At 47.0% G+C, this 25,896-nt stretch overlaps 1 protein-coding gene across 1 annotated transcript in view; it reads right to left on the reverse strand.

Annotated features, from left to right (window-relative positions):
- Nucleotides 1–25,896, reverse strand: part of LAMB1 (laminin subunit beta 1) — a 41,373-nt gene that overhangs the window by 7,495 nt on the left and 7,982 nt on the right. Inside the window, exons 8-25 of the mRNA XM_066182905.1 lie at nt 24,661–24,781; nt 24,317–24,505; nt 23,862–24,041; nt 23,331–23,443; nt 22,421–22,500; nt 19,771–19,906; nt 17,553–17,711; nt 16,705–16,832; nt 16,138–16,261; nt 15,397–15,601; nt 15,106–15,249; nt 14,778–15,009; nt 14,099–14,262; nt 13,415–13,639; nt 12,342–12,559; nt 12,138–12,234; nt 2,947–3,316; nt 1,115–1,299 (exon numbers count right to left, since the gene is read on the reverse strand). Of these exons, the coding sequence (XP_066039002.1) occupies nt 1,115–1,299; nt 2,947–3,316; nt 12,138–12,234; nt 12,342–12,559; nt 13,415–13,639; nt 14,099–14,262; nt 14,778–15,009; nt 15,106–15,249; nt 15,397–15,601; nt 16,138–16,261; nt 16,705–16,832; nt 17,553–17,711; nt 19,771–19,906; nt 22,421–22,500; nt 23,331–23,443; nt 23,862–24,041; nt 24,317–24,505; nt 24,661–24,781 (3,070 nt within the window). The remainder of the gene's footprint in view (nt 1–1,114; nt 1,300–2,946; nt 3,317–12,137; nt 12,235–12,341; nt 12,560–13,414; nt 13,640–14,098; nt 14,263–14,777; nt 15,010–15,105; nt 15,250–15,396; nt 15,602–16,137; nt 16,262–16,704; nt 16,833–17,552; nt 17,712–19,770; nt 19,907–22,420; nt 22,501–23,330; nt 23,444–23,861; nt 24,042–24,316; nt 24,506–24,660; nt 24,782–25,896) is intronic.

Genomic DNA, 25,896 nt, shown 5'->3' on the forward strand with positions numbered 1-25,896 from the left:
TAGTGATATATCACATCATGTTAAATGAAATGCTGGCCTTGGCAGATGTGTTCAGTGCCATTGCAAGGATGACAGAATTTGGCCTCTTGTACGAAAAAAAAGTGCTTTTTTGCTTGGTGGACAATGTGTCAAGCTGGACTTTGAAGTTAAGCCTTTCTTTGACCCCAGTGACTGAATTGTACTTGCCCTAAGGGCAAAAGGAGATACAGCCTTTTTAAGGCTTTTAGGGGAACAGTCTGTATTGTAAGGATTCCCTTATCTCATTAATTCTTATTGCTTGCCTTGGGATGTCTGTCTGACGGAGTCACTGCTTGGAAACTGGTCAGAGCTTTCCTAAGAAACAACTGTGTGACGAAAGATGCTGATTTATGGAACTGTTGATTTTGGATAACTCTTGGAGAGGGCTCGTGTGGGTGTGAGGGACCCTATGGAGGTGGCTATACTCTGCACCTCGGGGCAGCTTTCCTTTGCAGAATGCCAAAAGTCAGGGACTCCCCTGTTCTACATGCTACTCGCCTCACTCTGAAATCTCCCATTTTCACTAGAAACAATCTCAGACTTTCTGCAAACCAGAAAATTTATAAGAAATATTAAAATACTTTCTTTGATGTCAGCTTTCCAAATTTCCAAATAATTTGCTGACATTCCTCTTCCTCCAGCAAACTTCGATTCTTGGCCCATTTCAGTGTATCAATGGACATGCAAGGCTTGGGTGGCTCAGAAAACTGGGCCCTTTACTACGAGCTCTTTTTCTTCACCCAGAAACAGCAGTTTAACAGACTGAGGGGTGCAAGGGGGATGTCTAGGCATATCTTGAAATCTGTGGTGCACTTTCTTCTGTTGTGTCTCATCCACAATGTGTTCAGCATGACACCTTAAGACGATTCTGTGCCTCAAGAATTTGAGCCAGCTTTGCAATGGACAGAGGAAGAGAGACAGGGTGAGGAGGCAAAAATTCCTGCTGCATCAGCAACTCTGCTAATGCACAGAAAGAACCTGTCCCTGAGGAACTGTGTTTTATTACAAGTTAGAAGATTAATTTGGTACTTAAACCCATGCACTAATTAAATCTTTGGCTACCCTGCTGCTTTCTCCCCCTCCCTCTGAAACTTACCCCGAACATCAGAGATCTTGATGAATTCTAGCTGCTCTGCAAGTTCTTTCACAACGTGGTCGAGACTTTTGGCATCTGTCTCCAGTGCGCTCAGGTCCATGTCTGTGCTATTGCTCTTTGCTGCTAAGGCTGATAAGTTCTCTTCTATGTCAGCTATCTTAACTGTAACATCTGCTGTCAGCTTTCTGTAAAACAGGCACAGGACTCAGCATGGGAGGAAGAAGGGTTAAACACCTCATACTTCACTGGAGCATGGTGGCTAGAGATGTATCCAGCTTCTCCCATGGCAGGACCTGTCCTCCCTCAGTGGAGCTTCAAATGATTTGTAACAACATGCCTATCTAGAATACTGTTTTGTTTCCTTTATTGTACAAAACTACTTTTTAATCTACAGCACATTTATAAACCCAAACCACTAAATTGCTCAGAAAACAGCTGCTTTGTGTAAGATTAACTGGAGGCAGATTCCAGAGGACTTGTGTAATGTTCTAGTATCATGGCAACTGCAATAGGTCAGAGTTGACTACTATGATCCATACATAATTTGCTTCCCATCCCACACAGCTCAAATGTAGTTTTGATTACTACAAGCTCATCGGACAGATTTGAACTTCAAGAAGCAGGGAGGGGGAGCCTTAATTTTAACATAATGGATTCTTTAAACTCTTCTGTAAAGATCCCTCCTCACCAGGGTTTTGAAGGAAAACCTCCTGCTCTAAGCATTCACTCAGGGAGCCATGCAGCAGCCTTTAGCTAATGGGATAACCCTAAAAGGAAAAGCAAGTGAGTATTACATGTCAAGGCTGCTGTGGAACAGAAGTGGGCATAGGAATCTATTCCCATCCATGGTGATCCCATCAAGCCCAGCATTTCCTCATTCTGAAAGAATCAAGGCAGTATGTAAGATCTAAGATGAATTTACAGCTCTCTCAATAGCCCAACAGCCTGCTGTTTTCCAGGACTCCTCCAAAGCCCAGTACATTTCTATACAGCCAGAGAGGAACAAGAACACATACACATAAGGTATGTTAGGGAAAAGCAGCTCCTCAGCTGCTCAGACCTCCCTCAATACACAGAGTCCAGAAGCAGCAGCAACCCCCAGCTCTCCAGGAGGGAGGGGAGCTGTAAGACACAAACTATTCCTAATTGAGACATTTATGCTTTAATCCTCACCCCTCTGCTTTGTGCAGTTCCCTTTACAATGCACAAGCAAGTTGGAACAGTTGCAGACAGGGCTAGAAAGCCTCTGTAATCCTACTTAATGTTAGATGGCCCCATCTCCAGACTACCATCTTTTGTATGCTTAGCCCTAGAAGAAAATACAAGGCTTCTACCCGTAGAAAAATGGAAACAATCCTTGTTATAAACCTGGTGCTTCCCCCCACACGTGCTCAGAGTGTGGAAATGAGCCCAAGTTTCCAACTCATCAGCTATACCCGGAAATCCAGGAATTTAATCTCTCCCCCTCTTCATTCTCTCACATAATAGCAGCATTTGTCCTTTGCCCTGGGGCAGCACGAGGCAAGCATGAGTGGCTCCCTGGTAATTAGCTGCCTGGAGAGCAGTGGGAGCAGGGCAACCCCAGCCCAACACGTGGGAGCTGCACAGCTCCTGCCTGCCCTGGCCAGGTTTCTGCTCCCAGGATGGGTACTTGCTGCCAGTGCGGCGCATGGTGAGGTGCTCCAGCAGCCACAGCACCCTCGCCCAGCCAGAGGAGCTGGAGTGCCCTAAGCCCAGCATGGGGACATCAGTCACTCAAGTAAATCCCAGCTCACTGGAACTCCCACTCCTTCCCACGACAGACTTGTTGATGTAACTACAACTGTACTCACTCCGCTTCCTCGAAGAGATTCCCAATGTTCTTCAGGGGCTCGGCTGCCGGATTTTGAGCGATGATGGTTTTAATTTCAGTGAGCTTCTCCTCCAGCGTGCTAAGTGTCTTCTGGTATGGGCCAGTGACTCCAGTGATTTTGAGGGTATTAGCCCTGTCCAAGAACTGCTGGGTCCTATTAGCCAGCTCGCTGATGATCACATCCCAGAGGGCAAAGCACTGGTGGCACGGCACACAGTCAGGGAAGAAGCCTGAGTAGCCCCGGGAGCACTTGTCACAGTGCAGCCCTTCCACTCCTTCATTGCAGATGCACTGCCCAGTGGCACGGTCACACTGCGGGGTCTGAATGCCACGAGGGTTGCAATCACAGGCTGGGAGGAAAAAAAGGCAAATGTGAAGGCCATGGAGAGGGAAATGACTGTGATGTTGGCAGGGTGGAAAAAAATCAGTTAAAGTGGTGAAATGAATACAGACGTGGTCAGTGTCTGAATTAAAAAAAGCGAATTAGGGATCTATCACTTGTGTATGGAGGAAGCAAGTGTGAGTGAGAAAGGGGAGAGAGATGAGGAAGTAACTCTAGAGGAGACCAGGATTCACACATCTTGGAAATAAGAACAATGAGGGAGCAAGGATGGATGCCACTTTCTGCAAGGTCCAGATGTCAGCTGGATAGCAACTGAAAACATAGATCTCAGTTTCTCTCCTGCAATGAAGAGTGAGTAGAGCAAGTCTCTTGGGACAGGAAAAGAAATGGCAGGCAGGCACATAGCAGAGGGTTTAAGAGCAAACCATGAGTGAAAAAGGAAAACTGAACTAGGAACAACCGTTTACTGTCCCCTCCAGCGGAGGAGTAACAGTCAAGTGAGGAATCCTGCAGATCAAAATCCAACCACCTACCCCTGCACCTCCCACAAACAGCACACTAAAAGGAGGTAACTGATTACACAGCACTTGTTTAAGTGGAGGACCTCTCTTCTGTAAGGCGCTGTGGGTGCAAAAGCTGAACTGGCTTCCAAGAACAAGACAAATCCATGAGCAAAAGCCCTTGTGACATCTAGGCAGAGGTACAGGGACTGGCTCAGAACATCCTCCTGCCATGGATAGTCAGAAAACATTCACAACACACATTGAGGAGGCTGGCACTGGGCTGACATTTTGGGTATACAGAAAATCAGAAAAAATCTGGCAGTGAAAAGTAGAATAGAACAAAGAATGTGGTCATAGGCAGTTTTGTAGTGTTTAAGGTCTTAATGACCAAGAGCCTCCATACTGTTAGTCCCCTTAATGTCACCCTCAGCGGAAATAGGGACATTTAACAGATTTCTAATTTTTTTTTTTTTAATTATTTCACACTTTGAGCACCAACTTCGGAGTTAGTATTCACACCTTCATGAAACGCACTTCTTTGGCACTAACCCATCACAGAGAGAAGTTACTCAATTAACTTAATGATGCACTGTCACTGCTGAAAGCACAGACACGCTTTGTACACAATAACGCTACCAGGAGAAGTGTTTCCATGCAGCAAGACTGCCACTTGACCTCCTTAATTACACCAGAGGCAGCAGCAGCAGAGGACACCACCAACATGCAAAGCTTTTAATAAAGAGATGGCAGCAAACAACAAAAAGAGAGGCTTTGAAAATATGAACATTATCTACCTATCATTATGGCAGAGTGCACCCAGAACAGGACAAGCACATGTTCCTTAAACAGGAAAAGGTCTGGCATACCTGATAAAACCCCTCACTTACACGTCCATTTACCAGGCATTCTCAAAGGAGTTTAAATGGCTCAAAAGGGCCCATAAATCAATTCATACACCCAAAGCAAATGCCCCCTTAAAAACAGGGCAAAACACAAAGCTGTTTTCAAGACTGTGCATTGTTTGCTTCAGTGCCAGAATACAGTGGTGGTCTTCAGTTCAAAAATTACACAAAGAGCCTCAGCAGAACAAATCGCTCCTCAACACAAAACTACTTTCTTGTACAATGCAAATATGACAGGCAAGAGACAAAAATAACTTCTGGTGCCTGCACAATTGAGCAAAACGGTCCTTTGTTCTTTGAATTATACCCTGACACAAGAGATTGTTTTTACTTTACATTGAAAGTGCTTAAGTAGTCAACTCACCATGGAATATGTTCCCTGCAGGCAAACCGTTGAGGTCCTGTTTGAAGGTCAGTTAACCCTTCTGTCAACTAATAAGGCCCTTGATATAATGATGAATTGTTTGAATTCCTCTGTATAGAAAGAGGCTAAATGGCATGTGGTTTTCCTCAAAGATCCTAAGGTCTGATCAAGTTACATGAATACTTGCTGCTGGCAAATCAGATCACTATGTTTACTTGCGGATTTAAAAGGCTTAATGTGAAAAAAAAAAAAAAACCAACTTAACCCCATGTTGGTAATTCTACTCCTGAATACCTGCATGTTCAGGAAAAGCAGATGACATGGCTTTAGCAGCATTTACATGGCAAAGTGGATTCCAAAATCTCTGGAACCAGAAAATACTAGGGAAGAAGAGAAAATAATTTAGGTACTAACATACTGTTCACAAAGTGAAAACACAAACTCCACAGTTGCCTGTTGGGGGGTGATAAGAGCAAAGAAGTAATTTATTCTAAATGCAGCACAACAGTTGGAAGAACTCAGTCCTACAAAACTCCCAAACCGAGCTTTGCAGGACCGTGAGAAAATTGTACAAGGCAGCTAGAAACATTACTGTGTGTTATTTCTCCATTTTAAGATTTTATATAAAGCCCAGAAGCAGGCAATCCTGGCTCTGAATTACCTCAGTCCCCTGAATGAATGGTATGTAAGACGGCTTTCAAAAGTGCTGGTTTCATATTGCTCTTCCTCTTCTTCATTATCTTCCCAAGACATTAACCATATACAGGACCACACCAGTTTTCACCCCTAAGCATCTCTTAACACCTCTAGTGGATAAGTCCTCTACCTTGTGCCCTGGACACCACCACCAGGCATTTTACACCCCAGCAAGGAGCATGTTCAAGGCCACTGAAGAAGAGAACCTTCCCTTTGTGCCACAGTGCGGATCAAACCCTCTACTCATTTCAGTTGTGGCCAGATCTGAAGAGAAGGAAAGAAAGCCCAAGCTAATGTCATAGAAAGCCTTCTAGGTAGTGAGGAGCACCTTGAACACTGCAGTCCACCAGGCAAATAGCTCAGTGCCAGCTTTCACCTCTGCCTCAGGCAATGCCTGCCTGCCAAGAACCCACTGGCTTCAGGCTCTTTGACCAAAGGGCATGACTTCATCCTAAAGGAACAAAAGCATAGTGACACTATGTATGTGAAAGGAAAGGAGGATCGCCAAGCTGGGACAGACTGACACAGGATTGGCAAATAGCTCATGGAAGAACAACTGAGTTATGCACCCATCATTCATGATGGTGGGTGCACATGCACCAAAAAAATTCCTGTGACATTCAATTCTCACTGCCGATGAACTGGGATGTGAATACCAGAGATACCTTGATTCCTATCACCTGCTAGAAACAAACACCATGTCAGAATGATCCAGAACCATCCATCATGCCCAGTATCATGTTTGACCAAAGTACCCCACCATCACTTCTAGCCACAGAAGAGTTCTTGTTCCTCCAACATCTCCTTTGTTATGTCCAACTATTCCTATGGCCACTGTGTGATGCAGAAGCAGTCCAGTACTGGGACTGCTGTTACAGCAGTTTTGCTTCTGCTGTACCCAAACAGGCTAACTCAAACACAACCTTCGAAGTATTGCTTTGTTCAGGAGACTTTGGCTTGAACCAGCACACTCCTAAGTCTGACATAAGACCTGAGTAATACAACACATCCAGAGTTAGTGTATGTCCGGTTAATCTGAACTTTTTCAAGAATAAGAAACACACAGCCACATCTAGGGATGCAGATTTTTTTCAGATGTGGCTCGGGGGCTACCATCAGCTTTATACTCTTATCACAGTATATGTGGTATAGGGAAAGACAAAGTCCTGTTAACTCCTTTTACGTGGCTTCCCTATGCTTACATGACAAGAAACTGGGAAAGTAGTTCATTTTCAACTGCAAGACCAAACAGATGTTGAGCTTACTTCAAGATAGTTGGATGCCTTGACCACTCTGAGTTGGAAATGCCTTCAAGACAAATGGTTGATTAGTCTTCCTTCAAGCAGACAGATGGCCCAAAGCCAAAGTGAAGGGCTGAAAGTTAATGCAGATACGGCTGCTTGCACTGAAGATCAGTGTTAGACTGGCTTCAAATCTGCACTGCAGTACCTCCCATGGAAAACACAGTGGAGAAAAAGAAGTCTTTTGAAAGCATTGGCCCAAGATTTAAGGGTTTTCAAAGGAGCATTTACTAAACTAAACAATAAGTTTCTGTTTTGAAATGTCGTTTTGGAACTGGGCGTATTGTTTTCTTTAATTGAGTGCGTAACTCAATCAGCAATTTTTCCGTGGCATACTTCAACTTCAGGGAAATCATATTTTTGACAGGAAAGGTTTTAGCCAAATTCTTTAGTCAGGATCTGCTGATTAGCAGATTATGAGTATAAAGGATTGTAGCTGTATTTGTTTACAAATGCATGTGCATGTATGTTCATGCACACACTGAGTATCTGTGAGTAATTTTTGTATTGCCTTCATCAGTGCATTTCTCTTCCTCCTTTTTCCTGATCCTAAAGATAGAAGTAACTCTCAACTATGTATACCAAATGCAGTCATGTAAAAATCTGAGGAGAAATCCAAAAGAAGCAAATAACTAACTTGAGAGGTTTGCTCTAAGCTCAAAAGGATCTATGAGAATTGCTTTGTCTTTCATCTTCTCTGACAGCTCTGCTATCTTTTCCTCTGATTTAAAATATTTAGAACTCACTTCCATTTAAACTACCATAATTCAATATGCAGTACATTTGCACATCACTTAATTTAAACTCAGGTGTGTCAGAGCACTTGACACTACAGCGGACATGACAGAATGAATACTGAATGGGCTGTATGAAGACCAATATCAGTGTTCAGTTCCTTACTGGGGGATGCCAGGAAAAAGCAAGTGTTATACATCATCCTACACTGAACAGAAGTAATTTTTCCAGAAATATTTTTTTACTGCTTGAGACTGAGGGCGGCGAGCATCAAATGTTTAACTCCTCCACAGAAAAACACAAAGGTTTTGTTCAAACATGATTTCCTGGCATCATTTTCCAGTGGTAGTGAGGCACTGTGATAAGAAAACCATTCAACAATTTGTAAGGTTGAAAGTTTTGCAGAGCTAGCAAATTTCTTCTGAATAATCAGCTATTGATTCAAGTTACCCTGCAAATATAGCGCTAACTTCTCGGCATTATGATTTTCAGTAGGAATGCTAAGACAAGATCCCAGCCTAAAATTATTGGAGTTTTGCTGCATCTTAACATGCTAGCAGATCATGCCAAAAAGATAGTTTTCTGGAAACAATCAACACACACTACAATATTTTATGACCCTAGGTCAATTAAAATTATGAAACTCAGAGTGAAAATTGTATTTTCTTCAGTATAGAACTTGTCTGACTTTGCTTTAGGCACTTCTCACAGAAGAAAACGAGACATCTGGTAGCCTTCCCTCAACACCAAAAGCACCTCCTATAAAAGTAGCCTATGTGACTAGTTTAAGACCCAAGTGTTAAATTTTAAGACTAGAAAAGTAATTCTTAAATGGCAATAGGGTAATTTTCAGTGAACAGCTGTTTCTGCACCAGCCACATAACAAAGACTAAAAACTGAGAAAAATAACATTCTTCTCAATGTATGCAGTGTATACTTGACAAAAAACATGACTTTTTTTCATCATAGTTCAATTAAATTCTGTGATTTTACAACAGGACTCGATACTCATGTCCAACACAGGACATGCTTCTTATGAAGGGGCTACAACACCACCACCTAACTTCCAAACTCACACAGTACCTCCTACTACCTGCACTCTGATCTGCTTGTTAAATTTATTACAACAGTAATGACAGTAAAATTGTCATCTCCTTCACATTAGATGAAACATAAACTTTAAGTATCTACTGTGCAAAGGCATTGTTTGAGCTGCATCTGCAGCCACTCCACATCTCAGGCCTCCCAGGAGCCTGGAGCCTTCTGCTGGAGATGTGCTTTGTGGGTTGAAGCTGGTGCAGAACTAAGCATGCCAAGTCCTGCACTTTAGCTTACTTTACTTGCCAGGCTTTGGAAAAGCTCCAGCAGAATGCCTGGGAGACCTGAATTTGATGAACTCTGTAGTGCTATTATTTATGACCTTAGGAAGGATTTTTATGCACATGCACACGTTCATGTGCAGGCTCATGCAGAGCTGCAGACAGCTCGAGGCTGGAGCAATGGCAGAAGAGTCCTGCCAAGGGGCTGGCACTACCCCTGGAGCAGGTGACGCTCACAGCACAGCTCCTGCCCACTGTCATCCTCCCAGGGACCTGCCAGAAGCCAAGAGAGAAATTCTGGGCTCTTTCCTATCCTCTATGCCTCTGCTGTTCTTGTTTCAGGCATTATTTTAAATTCAGTGAGAGAATGTTGTGCTTTTTCAAAGCACGGGGAGTAAACAGTCTCTGAAGACCCAGCCCACAGTCTTTCTGTGTAATCCCCAGTGGACGTTTGTGGGTGCTGAAGTGCACCCAGTGCTGTGGGATCAAGATGCTGCACAAATACAGGCACCCACCTCAGCCTGCCCCAGCGGTGTGGTGCCAGTGTGATCTCTGCGGACACACAGAGAGGAGACATTGGATGACACTTTCTCTCCACAGCAGGGAGCACAGACTGTAAATCAAAGCACCCAGACCATGTCCAAAACCTGCCTTCCCTGACTTCTGCTTCACCATGTCTGATCTTACCAAGGGGCAGCAGCTGGCAATGGGGATGGCAGGGAAGAGTGCCCTAGAGCCTGGTTTCCAGTGGTGTACTGGGACCCTGGGCCATATCCACAACTCACTGCTGCTGCAAGTGCCTGAGAACCCATGGAGAGTTGCAGCCCACAGCCTGTCCTAGATGGGACATTTTGCCCACCTCCACACAGCTATGTCCAGAGCTTATGTGCAGGTACTTCGGATGTTTTAGTATTGTAAAAGTTGTCAAAGCAACATGAGCAGTATGGTCCCCATTTCTCATCAAGAACTTGTGTTTCTTGATGCCAAAAACCTGAAGAACTCTTGTGAAGAGATCACACATCATTGCCCTTGGAGTAATTGATTCACCCTGTGGTTTCCAACCTTGAGCAGAAGCCACTTGCCCTAGAGAGTGGAGGATAACATGCTGGAGTCCTTGGGAGAATGTCCACACCTCTGCATCAGCTTGGTGAAGGTTGTGTCCACACTCACATGGTTCAGAGTTTTTACTCTTCCCCATCCAGATCGGTTTCTATTTTGCTCCTGAATGCAGCACAAAATGTGGCCATACTGGCTGCTTGGGGCAGCAAGAACACGCCAGGTGGCAAATGCCATGGCAGGAGTCCACATGTTCCCTACAACTGGTGCAGATGTCTTTGTGACAAAGCCTTGTCTCAGTTCCAGTTTCCCTTTGGCTGCAGGCCAGATCTCAGCTGTTTTCCAGGGACACTGCTCCTTAAATGGCACAGTTTTCCAGTTTGCTTCCAACTCGTTTACCCCTGAGAACTGCTACCTGCCCACGCAGCAGCTGCAGGTCTGCCAGCCTGAACATCACCACTCACTCCCTGGGGCTAAATAAGGACTGAGCAGTCAATTGTCTTCTTGCCAAGGAAAGATAGGAGACAGGCAGGAGGCGCTGACCCCACCACACCGGGGAGAGTCTGCAGCAGCACCCAGCTGGATGTGTTCCACGAGCGAGCACAAACTTGGAGCCTGTCCAGAGCATCACGCTGCAGGCTGCCACTGCTCAGCCCTGGGCAGCAGCTCTCCCCACCTGCCACAGAGACCTCCTGTTGGATGCAATCATGAAGGAAAATCTGCCTTTCCACCCGAGGGATTCTCCTCTATCACTGGGGCACAGAAGGGATGGGGGGCTGGAAGGGGAGTGTAGATCTTTCATGGTAAGAACAGGCTCTGAAGAATATATTCTCTCTTTACTTTAGAAACAGGTTTTCACATGTTCAAAAGACAGCAGAAACTCCACAAGAGATCAGAACTTATGGTATGCTGCAAAATCTTGCTGATAAGGTACGCAGATGGACTCCATCAATAAACTCTGATGGAGACAACTGATACCAAGAGACAATCCCTGCCCTGGAGCCAGCAGGGTCAGCACACCCTTTACCATGTCAGAACACACACAAACATTGGAAAGGCAGCCTTTACCCCAAGAAACCCAATATATACTCAGGATCTGGGACAATTCCCCAACCCTTTCATCTGCTGCAGTAACCAAGTAGCTGTAACCTCCCTACCTACCAAGATAATGGGCTCTAAGGTATCCCCATTGTAAGGGATTTATTAAAGACCACAGTGAGCACATTCCTCCCTGCAGGAAAAAATACCTATCTATTGCAAACCCTCCTGGCAAAGGCTCCTATTTGAACAGATCAGAGATACAAGTTTGTTCTGGTCTGGACAATGTTTGAAGTTTCTTTTCCAGCTAATGAACAGACTTGTTTATAATGAAAGGACAGAGACCATCCAGTTTTCTAAACAACCTACTTCACAGCGCTCTGTTTTGCAGCATGTAGCTATGGCTAACCCACTGCACAGTCTCTGCTTTCTCCTTTATTTCCATCTGAAATATAAGGAGTCTCCTACTAAATAAAAAACTTCCAGTCTCTGTAAGAAGACACAAGAGACAGTGGTCTTCAGCTACATACAAAGGGCAAAGGAAACTAGTTTCCAGACCAATTCTCAATCTCAAACGTTTGTGATATGTTTTCTTATCATGCTGGCTTACCTGACAGCATTGCAACCCTACCCTTAAGAAAGAGCTGCTTCTAAGCAGAGAGGTTTGTTTCTAAATAAAGGTCAGACAAGAAAAACACAGACAAGCACAGGGCTGGGCTCCTGCCACATGTCCCGTCCCCCAAGGCACCAAAACCCGAGGGCAGGACCCCACCATGCCTTTTTCCCTCTTTTCCAAGGCTCTAGTGGGCTGCTCCTGGTAGGGGTGTCCCAGTAAACTGGGGTGTAACAGTGTGCCCAGCCACATAGACATTTCCAAAAGGAGCAGATGGATCAGGCACCAGGGTTGGACTCACCTAAGCACTCCACGCCTGGGTCACCCCAGAAGAGCTCCTGGCACTCCCGGCAGGTCCGGCCTCCGAAACCTGGCATGCAGTGGCACTGTCCCGTGAACTGCCAAAGCCAAAAAACCAACCCATCAGGAGGTGTGAGCCCCTCAGCAGCTCCACCCTGCACCAGAGCAGAGGCCAAGCCCTGGGCACGTGCCCGTGCTCCCTCACCTCGTTGCAGGCAGGGCCGAGGGAGCGCGCGGGGTCGCAGTCGCAGTGCTCGCAGCCAGCGCCGCTGGCCAGCCGCCACGTGTGGGGGGCACAGCGGTCACAGGTCAGCCCCACCACGTTGGGGAGGCACCGGCACTGCCCCGTGGCCGCCTCGCAGTGGCAGCTCTCCGAGCCCTCGCAGTCCTCCCGGACAGTGCCCAGGTAGTTGCAGACGCACTCTGTGAGGGAAAGAGCATGGCGCCTCCATGTCAACCTGACCCTGCTACCAGACTGCCCCGACTTCACATCTAGTTTATTCTCTGGGTCCACAGAGGTGTGGGCAGATGCTGGCATGCTCCAGTGCCAGTGGCTGGGCCTGGCTGACCCAACACGGAATGACACTCAGCACTGCTCAAGAGTCCCATGTCCCACAGCTGGCCACCTCTACAGCTTCTGCCCCAGTACACAGAAGGCTACAGGGGTCCCTCAGTCGAGCAGCCCAGCCCTCCCTGCTCTTCTCCACTCCTCCCTCTGTACAACCAAGCCCGGCTCTGCCCAGCTTTCATCAGTCAGCTATGGTGGCAGATCTGCTCAAAGTGGCCAACTGGCCAACAGCAAGCTCACCTGCTCAGTGACCCACCTGTCCTGCTGGGCTGTGCCTGATACCGCAGGAGAGGTGGGTCTGCCTCCCCACCACCCACTTCAGCTTCCTGTCATGGCCATCATTCCCACTGCCCAACCACATCTGCAGGGACCTGGTGTAAGCAAAAGCCAAACCCTCCCCCACCACCTTCTCCGGAGAAGAGATTAACAGAGAGCAGTATCAAGAGGGTAAGTAGCCCCCCTCCTGCAAAATCCTCCTCCTTTCAGCAAATGTAAATGCTGTCCCTGTCCTCCCTCTCAAATGTAAAGAACCCCTCTCCTGGAGGGGGCCAGGAGCCTCACCCAGCTGCAGGGCAGATGCAGGCAACTCCAGCTGAAAGTAATTTGGTTTATCCTCCAACCCAAATGCTCCCAGGTAAAAAGTGTTTAGGTGTCCACTACTGCCCCCCAACAAGGCTGGTGCTGGGGCTGCAGCAGTGTCTCCCACTCACTTCTGCAGTCCTGCTGCAGGGCACTCCCGTAGTAGCCCTCTCTGCAGAGATGGCAGTTTTCACCCTCGGTGTGATACAGGCACTTCACGCACGCCCCGCTCCTCTTGTCGCAGGCCTCTGGGTCAGTGGTGTCAATGTTGTTGTTGCACTGGCACGGCTGGCAGGCACCGCCAACCTCATCGGGGCTCCCAAAGAAGCCAGACGCACATTCATCACATCGACTGCCTGTTTGAACAAACAGGCACAGTGGGAATCACGGCTCCCTAGTGCACAGCCCCGTCATCAGCAAGGCAATAAAGACCATTACTGGGGGGGGGGGGGCATTAACTGGATCACGTTTAAAGAAACAGAGACAGCACTTGGTGACACCGTGGCAACTTGGTGGAGAGCATGGATGGTACCACCCAGGGCACCAAGGTATGCTGCTCATCCCCTCGGTTCCAGGGCTGTCCTGTCCACCCTTTGCTGAGCACTGGTCACCCCTCACCACACGTGGAGATGAGGTTCATGGTCGTGGTGGCATCACCCACACAAGCCACTCTGCCCTGGCACCTTCAAAGCAACGCAACCCCCAGAAACAACCCATTGATGCTGGTGCTGTGGTCACATCTAACTCATATGAACATACCCTCTCCCTGAGAGGTTCAACTCAACCAGCCACCCCCCCATACTCCCACCAAGTACCTATGTATCCCACACTACAGACACACACGACTTGCAGTGTGATTGGATCCTGGTAACAGCCACTGGCAAACTGGCGTCCACTCTCGGGGCCATCAGGGCAAGGGCAGGGGCGGCAGTGGTCACCGGATCCCAGGATAGGGTCTCCATAGTAGCCTGCCTGGCACCTGCACAACAGGGTACACAACATGCAGGGACTGCAGACAAGCACACTGCAGCCTTGCTGTAACTAAGCTCAGATTTCTACCACTGTGAAGAAGTAAAGGGCAGAAACATCCTTATGGCTCTCCCTTACCACTCACGCTCCTAGCAGCTGTGTCCACAGTTACAGATTTTCCTGGTTTACACTAGTGTAGGCAGGAGACCCAAGGATGGATGTCAGCCCAGCCACTGCAAGGCTTCTCAGAAGGCTTGCAATGGCTCACTAGAGGCCTGGGGTCCTGCAATGTGCACTTGGTTACTTATGCAGGCACTGCTGTGAGGTGCAAGGCTGCAGGCAGGGCAGAGGGGATCCCCACTCACATCAATCTCCAGGACTGCAAGTGCTTCTCTGACTCCCCAGACCTAGGACTTTCCCTGTGGCTTAACACCCGCCTGAGCTCCAGCACCAGAGGGGACAGGCGCTGCACTCACCCTGCTGTGGGGAAGGAGAGGGGCCAGGGAAAGGGCAGATGTGCCATACCTCTCACAGTTGTGTCCAGCTGTGTGGTCCCGGCAGCTCAGGCACTCTCCAGTGTAGGGGTTGCAGTCATCAGCGTGGCCATTGCAGTGGCAGGGCTGGCAGCTGGGGAAGCCCCAGAAGCTGGGCAGGCAGCGGTCGCACTGCCGCCCGTACACCCCAGGGAAGCAGTGGCACTGGCCCGTCTCCACGTCGCAGAAGGCGTTGTAAGAGCCTCGGATGTGGCACTCGCACGCTGCAAGGAGAGCAGGAGAGGGGCTGAGTTTCCACGACAAGCCATAAACTCAGGGCCCCAACCACAGCACAGCCCAGAGCCAAGGGTTTAACATACGTCGGCATCCGCTTGGCCCAAACCCAAAGGTTCCAGGGGCACATCTGTCACACTGTCTTCCAACAACGTTGGGACGACACTGGCACTGTCCTCCATTGGGGTCACACACCGAACTGAGGGAGCCCTGTGGGTCACACTGGCATGCTGAGCAGAGAAAAACATTGGAGAGAGTGAGAAATGGGGCACAAGACGTGAATCCCCTGCCTCATCCCACGTACACGCCTTCCCCATGCAAACTGCTCTGCCTGCAAGCGCCACCCAGCTCCCAGGCACAAGTAGATGGCTACGTACATAACGCAGTCTCATGCAGTAGTGCAGAAATGCTGAATATTATGTTCCTGCAGACATCTGTCATGGGAGTTTTCACAACGCTCCTGCTGTTTTCCAAACACCGGTATCTTTGGAAAGTTTCCCAAGCACTGTTTGTGACCACGTCTTCGCCCGAGCCTCCCACTGTGAATATGTCCAGCGATTTGCAGTATGGCATGAGAACAAGCTACAAAACAATTTTGCAATGAGAAAGTGTCACTACTTATAAATAGCCTCCACCAAAATTGTGAAAATTCTGTATTATCCCAGTTTCTAACCTTTTTTTTGGCTAAAAAGCAAACAGCCAGACAGAATTTGGAAGGTAAACAACAGTATTTGTCTAGTTTTGGTGGAATACTTCTGGTATCTGACAAATTCTTAGCAAATCTACCAAATTCTATCCATTTTAAAGAAGAAGATTGACACTGACATTGATTTTCATGACTTACATGATACAATTCAGCCTCCCCAAAGAAACTATAGGTCTGTGGACTAGCTGCAGTCCTGCAAAATACCTCAAAAGCCTCTTAGCAGAAAAACAACTCACATACTTCAAGGAACTTTTGAAGAAACCTATGCTGCATTACATTGTACAGTTGAAATCTGACTTTGGCTGTAAGGAACAACACTGCAAAATACTACTTTGAGTTTACACAGACACATGCCAGGGGAGATGCAAACTTCCAGGCTTTTAAGAGCATCCCTGAAATAAATTCTGCTCACAGAGTCAATGAGTGTGTACGGGTTCTCTGTTTCCGTATCCACCGAGGAGTACTGGGGCAGCTCCAGGCGGATGGTGTAATTCAGCCCCTTCTCAAAGCACACGGGCCGCGGGAGAACAACGTATCTGAATGAGGAACAGGAAACACTCCTTACTTCAAACATACGGCACCATAAAGCATTTCATGTGCCCCTATAAAGCAATCAAGATAACGGAAAGCAGCCGAGACCCAACAGAACAAAAGCTGCGATATGAGAGAGGTGGTTTGGAGGCCTGTGGAAGTCAGAACCGGAAAAGGTTATCAGCAAGGTAAAGAGTCAAACCAGTGTTCATTCACAGGCTGTGCAAACACCTCCCCCTCCCTCTACTCAGTGAACAAACTGTATCAGAAAATGAGAATAAACTTAAAAGCTTTGAGTCTACAGACACACTACCAAACATGTTTTTTGTAACACGCTGCAAACTAATTTTTATCTATTTTCATAGAATTCAGAGCAAACTGAAAACATGACATTATTGTACTTCAATTTTTTTTCCCCCTTTCCTTTCGCCCATCCAGTTATACCAACCTGGATCCAGGTGACAGTGAGACCACTTGATTATCATCATCAGGAACTGTGTTGCCACACCGGCTACCTGTGGAAATCTTGCCTGGGCGCGAGACATTGATCACAGCTTTTTCCCACTGATCAGGCAACTAGGGGAAAAAAAGGCTCAAGTAATAATCATAAACTCCTGAAAACATCCAGAGCTCAGGCCAGGAAAAGCATGAGCACAGACTGGGTGGTCACTGTGCTTCAAGGAGGATACAAGGGCTTCAAGGGCTACAGTTGCAGCATCAATGGGGCATCTACCAGCTGCAGGTGTGGGCTGAGAGCAAGGAGCAGGTGGCCAGCAACCCCATCAGCATTATGGCATCACCAGGGGGTTTGGTGACCTCCTCTCCCCTCACCTCTGGGTCCTGTATCTGCGTATTCCCTGAACTTAGTTGCTGCCAAACTCTAGGCAAGGAGATGGAGGGATTTTGTTCTTTGCCTTTGCTCTGCAAATTATCAAAGTCAACTGCTTGCAAACTCTTGGCTGCAGGCATTCAACATCCAAGATGGGTAATTTGCTTCCTAAGGTGCATGATGCCCATCTGGCCAGAAACAAATTGTCTAATCTGTCCTGATGGGACTTGTCGCTTTTTAATTTGCGCATTAAACAGGTCCTGAAACAATGCAATAGTGAAACAAACTCTAAAGCAAATAGTACTAGAAATAGTCAATGTCATTTTGGATTTTCACACATCTCAGCCATTTAACTGAGCGCCTGTCCTTGTCCTTGAGCCCTGATGACTCCTTAAACTAATGTCAGCTGTGCACCAGGACAGCCAGCACCTGCTGAGAGGCAGCAATGCCCATACTCATAGACCCACCTGCGGCTCGTAGCGGATCAGAACATCATACTCCATGGAGTAGGGGATGTTGTCAATGTGGAATTCCAGGTATGCCCCCTCAGGCACTCTCACAAATCCTATGCCTGTCCATGACGGTGTGCGGTCTGGCGTGTACTGGCGCTCTATTATGTTCACTCCCTACAAAACAGGGAACAGGTATTACAATACTGATCCATTAAATTTCCAAGTCCCACAGGAGTACATGAAGTGTGGGTTTCTGCTGATGGATGACTACAGGATTGCACTATCTGCTGTTTACATCCCAGACAACACAAATTCTTTTAAATCCCTATGTGTGCACCCCGTTGCCCTTTCACTTAACAACATAACAAAAGGAAGAGAGAAAAAGCAAAAAAAGACTGCAAAACTCTTCATTTATTTCTCTGCTATGGTGCAGAATTAAATTAAAAATTTGCTGTGAACAACTATTTCACCAGCTATGACATCTCATTCACCATACAGATTTCTACATTGTACTTGTAGCAGTAGGATTTACTGCAGTGGCATATTGCTGTCCCATTAACCAGCCAAGCCTGAGTGCTAATTGCTTCCTGAATATATCAGGCTGTTTCAAACAAAACCACTGCTCAAAATAACGTTGGAAAAGTAGATCATGGCTTTAACGAGCAGGGTGTCACTAAGGAACAGAGATCCTAATCACTGATAGATATTTAATAGCCAAATCAACACATGGTCAACCCTTTTCAATCTGAGGAGTCAGGGTTTTAATCTGTTTTTTATATAAAGCAAAGAAGAGGAAAAAGGTAACAAAATAGAAACACGGTGCTTAAATTTCCTGCTTCAAATGAATCTGTATCCACAAATAGTTCTCTCCATAGAACAACATCCTGTGCATTCCTAAGGAAGCTGCTTCAGTAGAAAGGGATAAAATGCAAGGAAATGTCTACATATATACGTATCACTTCAGGATGTCCCCTCATGCATTCTCACACTCTTTGAATAGAGCCTGGCTGTAAGTTATTAGCCTTTGGCTTTGCACAAAGGTCAGAGCTCCCCAGAAAGGATGGCAGGCAAGACGTGAGCAAGAGTGAGCAGCTGTAGGAGCACAGGGGCTTGGCACTGCCTGTCAATCCCTGCAACTCTGTGCCACTGCATTTTGTCTTCTGTTGGGCCTCTACCTGGGAATTTGGAGGTTTCAAAAGGCAAATCAGCAGTACATCATCCTGCTCTGTCTGGCAGGGTGGATTTTTGTGCTGAGCTCCTTCATCCCTGAGCCTTGGAAGGGCCTTGGGTACCACCTCTCCAGTTGAGCAGACACAAATGCACCAAAAAGCCTGTGCCAGCTAATGTGCCCTCTGCTGTGGTACAACGTCTGCTCTGTGCTGTCTTCCCTTTCTGCAGGTATCTGAGAGCAAACACCCTCTGCCTTAGCTGAAACTGTAAAATGGCTGCATTTTGCTCAAAATAAATAAATTATGGCACCAAGTGCCCTGATTGTAGGCAGACAAGGATTTGCTGCTTTAGATAAACCATTATTTCCATCTCCCTGACTCGCTGCTGGAGGCAAAAGTGATTGATATAATCACCTAGCTGCTGTTAATTAATTGAAAGCAAGGCTGTGTGATGGGCAACAGAAAGAGCCAGAAACCCTGTTGTACCATGTCGGCAGGCAAAACAAGCTAGAGGCAACCTCACTTACAAAAACAGTTTTTTGCACAACCAGTAAGGTTTTAGTCTTTAACAGAAGATATGTTACTGATGTACAGAAACTATAAAAACTGTGGCAATGTGCTTAAATGTGTGCTTTGTTCACTCCCAGTGAAGTGGCACCAAAGAAAGAGCCAGTGTCTGTGTCCCACCTCTCTTGAGGTAGTGGATGTGGTGGGTACATATGGAATGGATGTGGTAGGAGAAGTGGATATGGTGGGTACATATGGAATGGTGGGTACAGAGACGGGTGGTGACATTAAACTAACTGTACTGTTATGATCAAAAAAAAAAAAAAAGGTTTAAAAAGAAAAATTGCAATTCCTCCCCCCTTCAATTACACCATTTTTGATTGATATTAAGATTGAAAAGCTACAGGTTAACGGTTTTCTGGTACATTTCGGTCTTCTGTTTTCCACATTTTAATTGCAAAACACACAGGATATAAAAGACACTTCCAAGAGTCAACTGGTGAAACAACTTTCCCACACCTCTTCAGACACTCCAGACCACTAAAACTGCTACTCACAGGACCCAAGTTGGCTTCCTCTGCCTCGTAGATGTAATGATCAAGTGAAATGAAGTAATAGCCAGGCTCCACTTGGTTGCACTGACGTCCAAACATGTGGGGCCGGCATTCACATTGGCCAGATTCACTTGAGCAGCTAAAATGGAAGAACAATGAATTTACAAGAACATCTTTGCTATGCTGAGACAGTATTGGAGCTATCTTCCGCTTGACATTTTAATGACACAGGAGAAGCACTTCTGAACACAGCAGACAGGAGAAGCTCCTGGGCTGTGCAGCTGGGCCACCTGCATTATTAATGTGGCAGAACAGTTGCAGGCACAGACCTGGCTCAACCCAACTATCACTCTCCATAACAACATCTAGGCTCAGGCTGGAAGCGAGCATGGTTCCAGGACCATTTCCAGTAGGCAGTTTGCAAGTAGTTTCCTCTGTTTGGATGGCAAGAGGACTTCATGCTATGGATACAGTGGGACACAAGGAGTTCTGGGAGCTTTGCTTTCTACCAGACATAGCCAAACAGGCACACCTGCCCTGAAGCTGAGGGCAGTCTTTGGCTCCAAGCTTGCAAGCCACACAGGCAGCATATCTGTTTGTATGGTCTGAGGCAGAGCAAGAACATGCACGACCCTACATGCCCCAGAATGCTGAGCTGCTCCCACTTGCGGCAAAACATCCAGACAGGTCGCCATCAGCAGCTACACGGGGGGTCAAACCATCCCTGGCTGCTTTAGAGTAGGACAGACACAACCAGTGACATGGTTGTCAGGGCCATCGCCAGAAGGTCTGTCCAGAGTGATACACAGATTTCACCCAAACACCCTTCTTTCACAATGAGCCATTTTCTTTACACAATACAACTCTATCCCCAAACAGCCTTCAGCTGTTTTATTGCCCTCAGAGTGTCTGCCCTGCATCATGAAGAACCCTTAAGCACATTGCAATTTTGCACATATCCAATCACACTTCTTCAAAGGAAGGTGTTTTGGTCCACCAAAATACACCTCTTTCTTTAAATTTGAGTGGGATTTAGAAACATTTTCTAAAGGTAAATGCCTCTGGTTTCTATGAACAATTTTCAGACTCCTCAAGCCTCCAGACAAAGAGTAGTTTTTAACTCAAACTCAAAAAGTTTTTGAAGTTGCAGAAACTCACTTAAATGTTCACCTTGAGATGCCAGAAGTGCCTTAGCAGTCCCAGAAGAGGGAAGTTTCCCCTCCAGGGAGGCAATAACTCCACCACCTGGGTTACACCACAGGGATGAATTTTGGGTGAGGCACAGCATCCCACACCCTGAGCGGGAGCCAGAAAGCAGCAATTCAGCAGCTGAGGAGAGGAGCCCCAAGGAGGGCAAAGCTCCCCCTTCCTGATGACGTGAGAGAGTGAAGTCAGGAGCCAGAGCTGGGCTTTGTGGCTCTCCTGCGGTTGGAGGAAAGCACAGCTGCTGCCTGCCCGTGCCAGGATGCTGCACGTCCCCTCCCCACATGGTTTTGCAATCGCTGGGCTCAGTGCATGGGAAACAGGCTGGGCCGTGGCTGGGCTGTTACCCCAAAGCCCTGGAAGCAGCTGTGCTGGGGGAGCTGTTATGAGCTGTGTGGTGTAACCCATCTGTGCACAGGGAGACAGCACGGGGGAGTAAATAATCCCTAACATCCACACTGCTGTCTGCCAAGGGCTAATAATTCACTTGGGAGCAGACAGGAGAGATGGCCCGTGGGACATTCCCACGGCAATCCCTGATGCAGATGGGGTGTCTGTAGGCTGTGAGGACCTATGGGAGTCACACCAAGATGAGTCCCACACTCCCCCAGCGTGGTCCCACAGGCTTCAGTGGCAAAGAGTTCTTTGACCCCCTTGGGAAACTTCTGTGGCTTTAGACAAAAACATGACATTTCAAAGGGTTTGTGGAAGGAAGGGGAGAGGGGGGAAAAAAAAAAGCAAAAGAACATGCTGCGGTTGACAAGGCAGAGGTCGGACATGCACCTAGCACACAGAGAACTGCTCTGGTCAGAGGAGCAATCCGACCACCCAGCACCTCACTGACAGGGCATCTAAACCATGACTTTCCATGCTGATACTGATGGATGCATATTCAAAACCTACAATTTTCTCTAACAAATGTCCGTCTCCCCAGTGGGCACTTCTAGGTCCACATCCCACCTCATGCAGCACCACTGGGGCAACAGAGCAGTACTACTGTGCAGCTAGCGTGCTTCCCCTAGCACCAGTGGGTAGAAAGACTGGCCAAAGGGTGATTTAGGAGCAAAGCAAGACCAGCCTGTCCATGTCACCGCCTGATTCCTGCTTTCATCCTGTAACAGCAAAGCTTTGACATGGACCACACCCCGGGTTACAGCCAAAGCAGAGCTTAATCCACATCTGGTTCCTACCCTGGCTGACAAAGGCAGAGCTGCACTAAAAAGTTTTACATGTTCACTTGCACCAGCAGCACAAATAGAGATTGCTCAGCACAGAAAAGACATGGATGCCCCAGTCACCCTTGCTGCAATCAAGATCTACCACCCTCTGAAGCAGAAAAGATGGGTATCAAAACATCCTCTCCCAGGGCACACTGAGCCCTGGGTGCTGCAGTCACAAAAACATGAAACTGGGTGAATGATTACAGGAGAGTAACTGGGCTGAGACTCACTTGTTGTTCAGTGCTCCTCCCTGGTCACAGTCGCATGGCCGACATCCATCCATGTCATTGCTCAGGCCCCAGTGCTCAGGCTGCAAGAGAAAACATCACCAGCACTGTAACCTGGGGCAGACTTAGTTCCATCTAACCCAAAGGCACATTTTTAAACACTCAGCACAAGCTATCCCAGACTGCCCCACAACCCTTGAATGCTGCTCCCCTGGTTGTGGGTCTACCCCCAACAACACCTCCCTACCTGCTCTCCTCCCACCTTGTTGACCATTTCAAGGGCAAGAGAGCCACACATGGGGTAGTAGGTATTTCTGTAGGGCACTGCCCTTGCAGGGCTGGTATTTTGCAACTTGCTTGCTGGATAGACAGACAGAGAGACAGACAGACTTGTTTGGTTTTTCCATGCAGTTCACTGCTAGATAAGAGTTTCTCAGTGTTTGTACAAACACATCCAGTTGTCTGGCAGTGTGTTTCTATAACACTCCAGCACACATAAACACTACATGGAAATGTATGTGTATGAAATAATCCCTGCCTAAAATAATGGCCTGTTTAGAAAGCAATTTTTTTGGTAACACTGTTTCCCTGACCATTTTGTCTTTCACCTCAGCAAGGACTTCAGCAGAACTGCCCTAGATCCCTCATTTTCAGAGCAACCACAGGTATCCTAATGTCTCACTCCTTACGGTCCCAGGAATTAGACTGGATGCTCCTGTCTGCCTTGACATGCATCCCAGCTCCCCAAAACACAGCACCCCTCTTGGCTCCTGGCATCCCAAAGTGCCCTTTACAGCCAGGCATGGGCTAGTAGACAGCCAGAGACAGTGGCCAGCACCTTCCTCCAAGCTTCCCACACTCCAGCCTCCCTCACGCCAGTGTCTCCTAATTTATTTTACTGTGAACTACTTGCCAGACATTGATTGCACTGCTTTCCTGTCACCAGACGCTTACAATAGCAGTTTCCTGTCTCCGAATCACAAGGATTGCCCCCGGGGTGGGTACCCAGAGGATTACACGCACAAGCTAGATTGGGAAATACAAATAGGCAGGTCAAAAGCAGGACTGGAGTCATATTTTAGACAGCGTTTAACTTAAATATATACATGAAAGTTTCCCCTAAATGCCCCATTACAGAAATTATTTTCATTCTTTGCCCACCATCCATCCCAGTAAAACTTCCTTGGCCTAGAGACTTATAATTGAAAAGAAATAAAGAGGATTATGCTATTTCCACTGAATGCACTAGAATGATCAAATGGTGAACAGCATTTTTAGGGCTGGTGGACCCCAAGCTACATCAAATCTACAGTAATGTTTTTCCTTTGGCCAAAACATGAAAAAAAGGGGAAAAAAATCCATCCCACAAACCAAGTTCTCCTGGCACTAACAGCTCCCCAAAGAGCTTTTGATCACACATAAAGGAACATATGTTTTTACTTACACTGACAGCCCGCTGGGTCATCAGCACTCAGGCCATAGAAACCTTCTTTGCAGAGGTCACAACGCTCCCCTTCCACAAATAATTTACAACGGCACTGTCCGGCAATGAGGCCGGTGGAGAAGTCAGTGTAGCGGTCGCAGATCCCACCATTTTGGGAGCCAGCTGGGTCACAGTTGCAAGCTAAGAAGGAAGCATCGCACGCGTTTTATTCACTGCTACAAAATTAAAGGCCAAGTCTCACACTGAATTACTGAAACTCAGCTGCTGTGTAGAAAGACTGTCACTCCTGCAAGTATTAGACATGATGTGGGTTGGACACACAAGGACCAGGTAAACTCCCAGATTCTCAAAGAGAAAACAAAGCCTAGCCAGGCTCACTTAAGATCTCCAAGACAACCACCTCTCCTCATGGATTCCAAGGCCCTTCCCATCCTGTGGAGTGGGGCTGCACTTACGCTCACAGACGTCGGGGTCCCGCAGGTCTCTCTCCGGGTGCTGGAAGTAGAAGGGCTTGCACTGCTCGCAGTTGCGTCCCACAGTGTTGTGCTGGCAGTCGTCACACACTCCCCCGCTGGTGTTCCCCGTCGTCATGTACACTGCCATGTCAAAGTGGCACTGGCTGGAGTGGCCATTGCAGTTGCATTCTGTGACAAAGACAGAAAGCAGAGTAAGAGTCCTGGGGGAAATGCAACTCTGCAGAGAAGACACACCGGTGTCAATCAAAGGACATGAAGGATTTTACACACAAGTCAGCATGTAACACTCATGGCACCCAGTTCTGCATTTTACTCCAACTCACTTTTGCATGCGTTACTATTGCGACCTTCAGCGGGGCGCCAGGGTAAGTCATGGTAGAAATCCAAACACTGCTCACAGTTTAATCCTTTGGTATTATGTCTGCACATGCAGTGACCATGAACCTGTAATTGAAAAAAATGGAGGGAAAAAAAAAGAATAAAAAAATGAGTTGGTTATAAACAAAAAAGGAAAAAAATTCAAACCATTCTACAATGAATGCAAAATAAAGGTAGCACATAATGGACATATACTTTTGGAAACTTTAATCCATGTAACTGCATTTAGAAAAGGCATAAAGGGCCATAGGAATGTCCTTCACCTGCCCAGGTGTCCTCATACAAATTTGTCCTTTCCTTACTGGAACTAGTGCCTGAATAAATGCTTTCAGAAATAAACAAGGAGAGCACAGTTCCACTCCAATAACCACAGAAGCCCCTTGGAAGTAAAAATTTATTAGCTGTTTATTAGCTATTAACGTGCATCTATTCATATCACCAGGTCACTAGCCCAGCGCCCTCTTTCCAGCCCTGCCTTTGTTCTCGAAGGTAACAACAAGTTTGGATGGTGTTTATCCACCAGCCCCAGGCTTTGCCTTTGCCTTGTGTACTGAACAAGCACCAAGCCGACCAAGAGTGCTTGTGTGACAGCTGCTGCCACAGACCACCAGCACTACCAGCACTGTAGCCATGACATTAAAGGCAAAGCTTGGATGGAGACTGACCCAAACACAGGGCAATGGAGCATACCTGGCTCAGCGCATCCTGCAGCCCTGGACAACCCACACAACCATCCCACATGCTTCCACATCTCCAACCAGTTAATAACTCACCCGTTAACAGAGTGCTATTACTGCTTGTCATGCAAAAATCATGGGGAAAAGCAAGAGGCCAGAAGGGATGTGGCACTTGTGCAGCAGCATACCATGGAGGCAATCAGGGTTTTTCCTTCAGAGCCTGCGTTTATTAGGGCTACAACCTCCACTTCTCAGCTGGTAACGACTAATACAAGCACAGGTTATGTTTGATTTACAGGTGTTTCAGCCTTTGATGCCTCTATTCCACTTCAGTTTTAAGGTAACCAAGTCAACTCAGACACTGGTCTCTCACCTAATAAGGTTACACTCCCTTTCTTCATTCCTACCTTCCAGTTTCAACAGCTCTTTAACATAATTAGAAAAGGAATGTTAAAACAATTATCACCTAATCTGAGATCTGTGTTTGATGAATACCAGTAATGA

Source organism: Chamaea fasciata, unplaced genomic scaffold (assembly GCF_029207755.1).
Source record: "Chamaea fasciata isolate MVZ Bird 193981 ecotype frontalis unplaced genomic scaffold, bChaFas1.0.hap1 SCAF_5, whole genome shotgun sequence".
Taxonomy (NCBI): domain Eukaryota; kingdom Metazoa; phylum Chordata; class Aves; order Passeriformes; family Sylviidae; genus Chamaea; species Chamaea fasciata.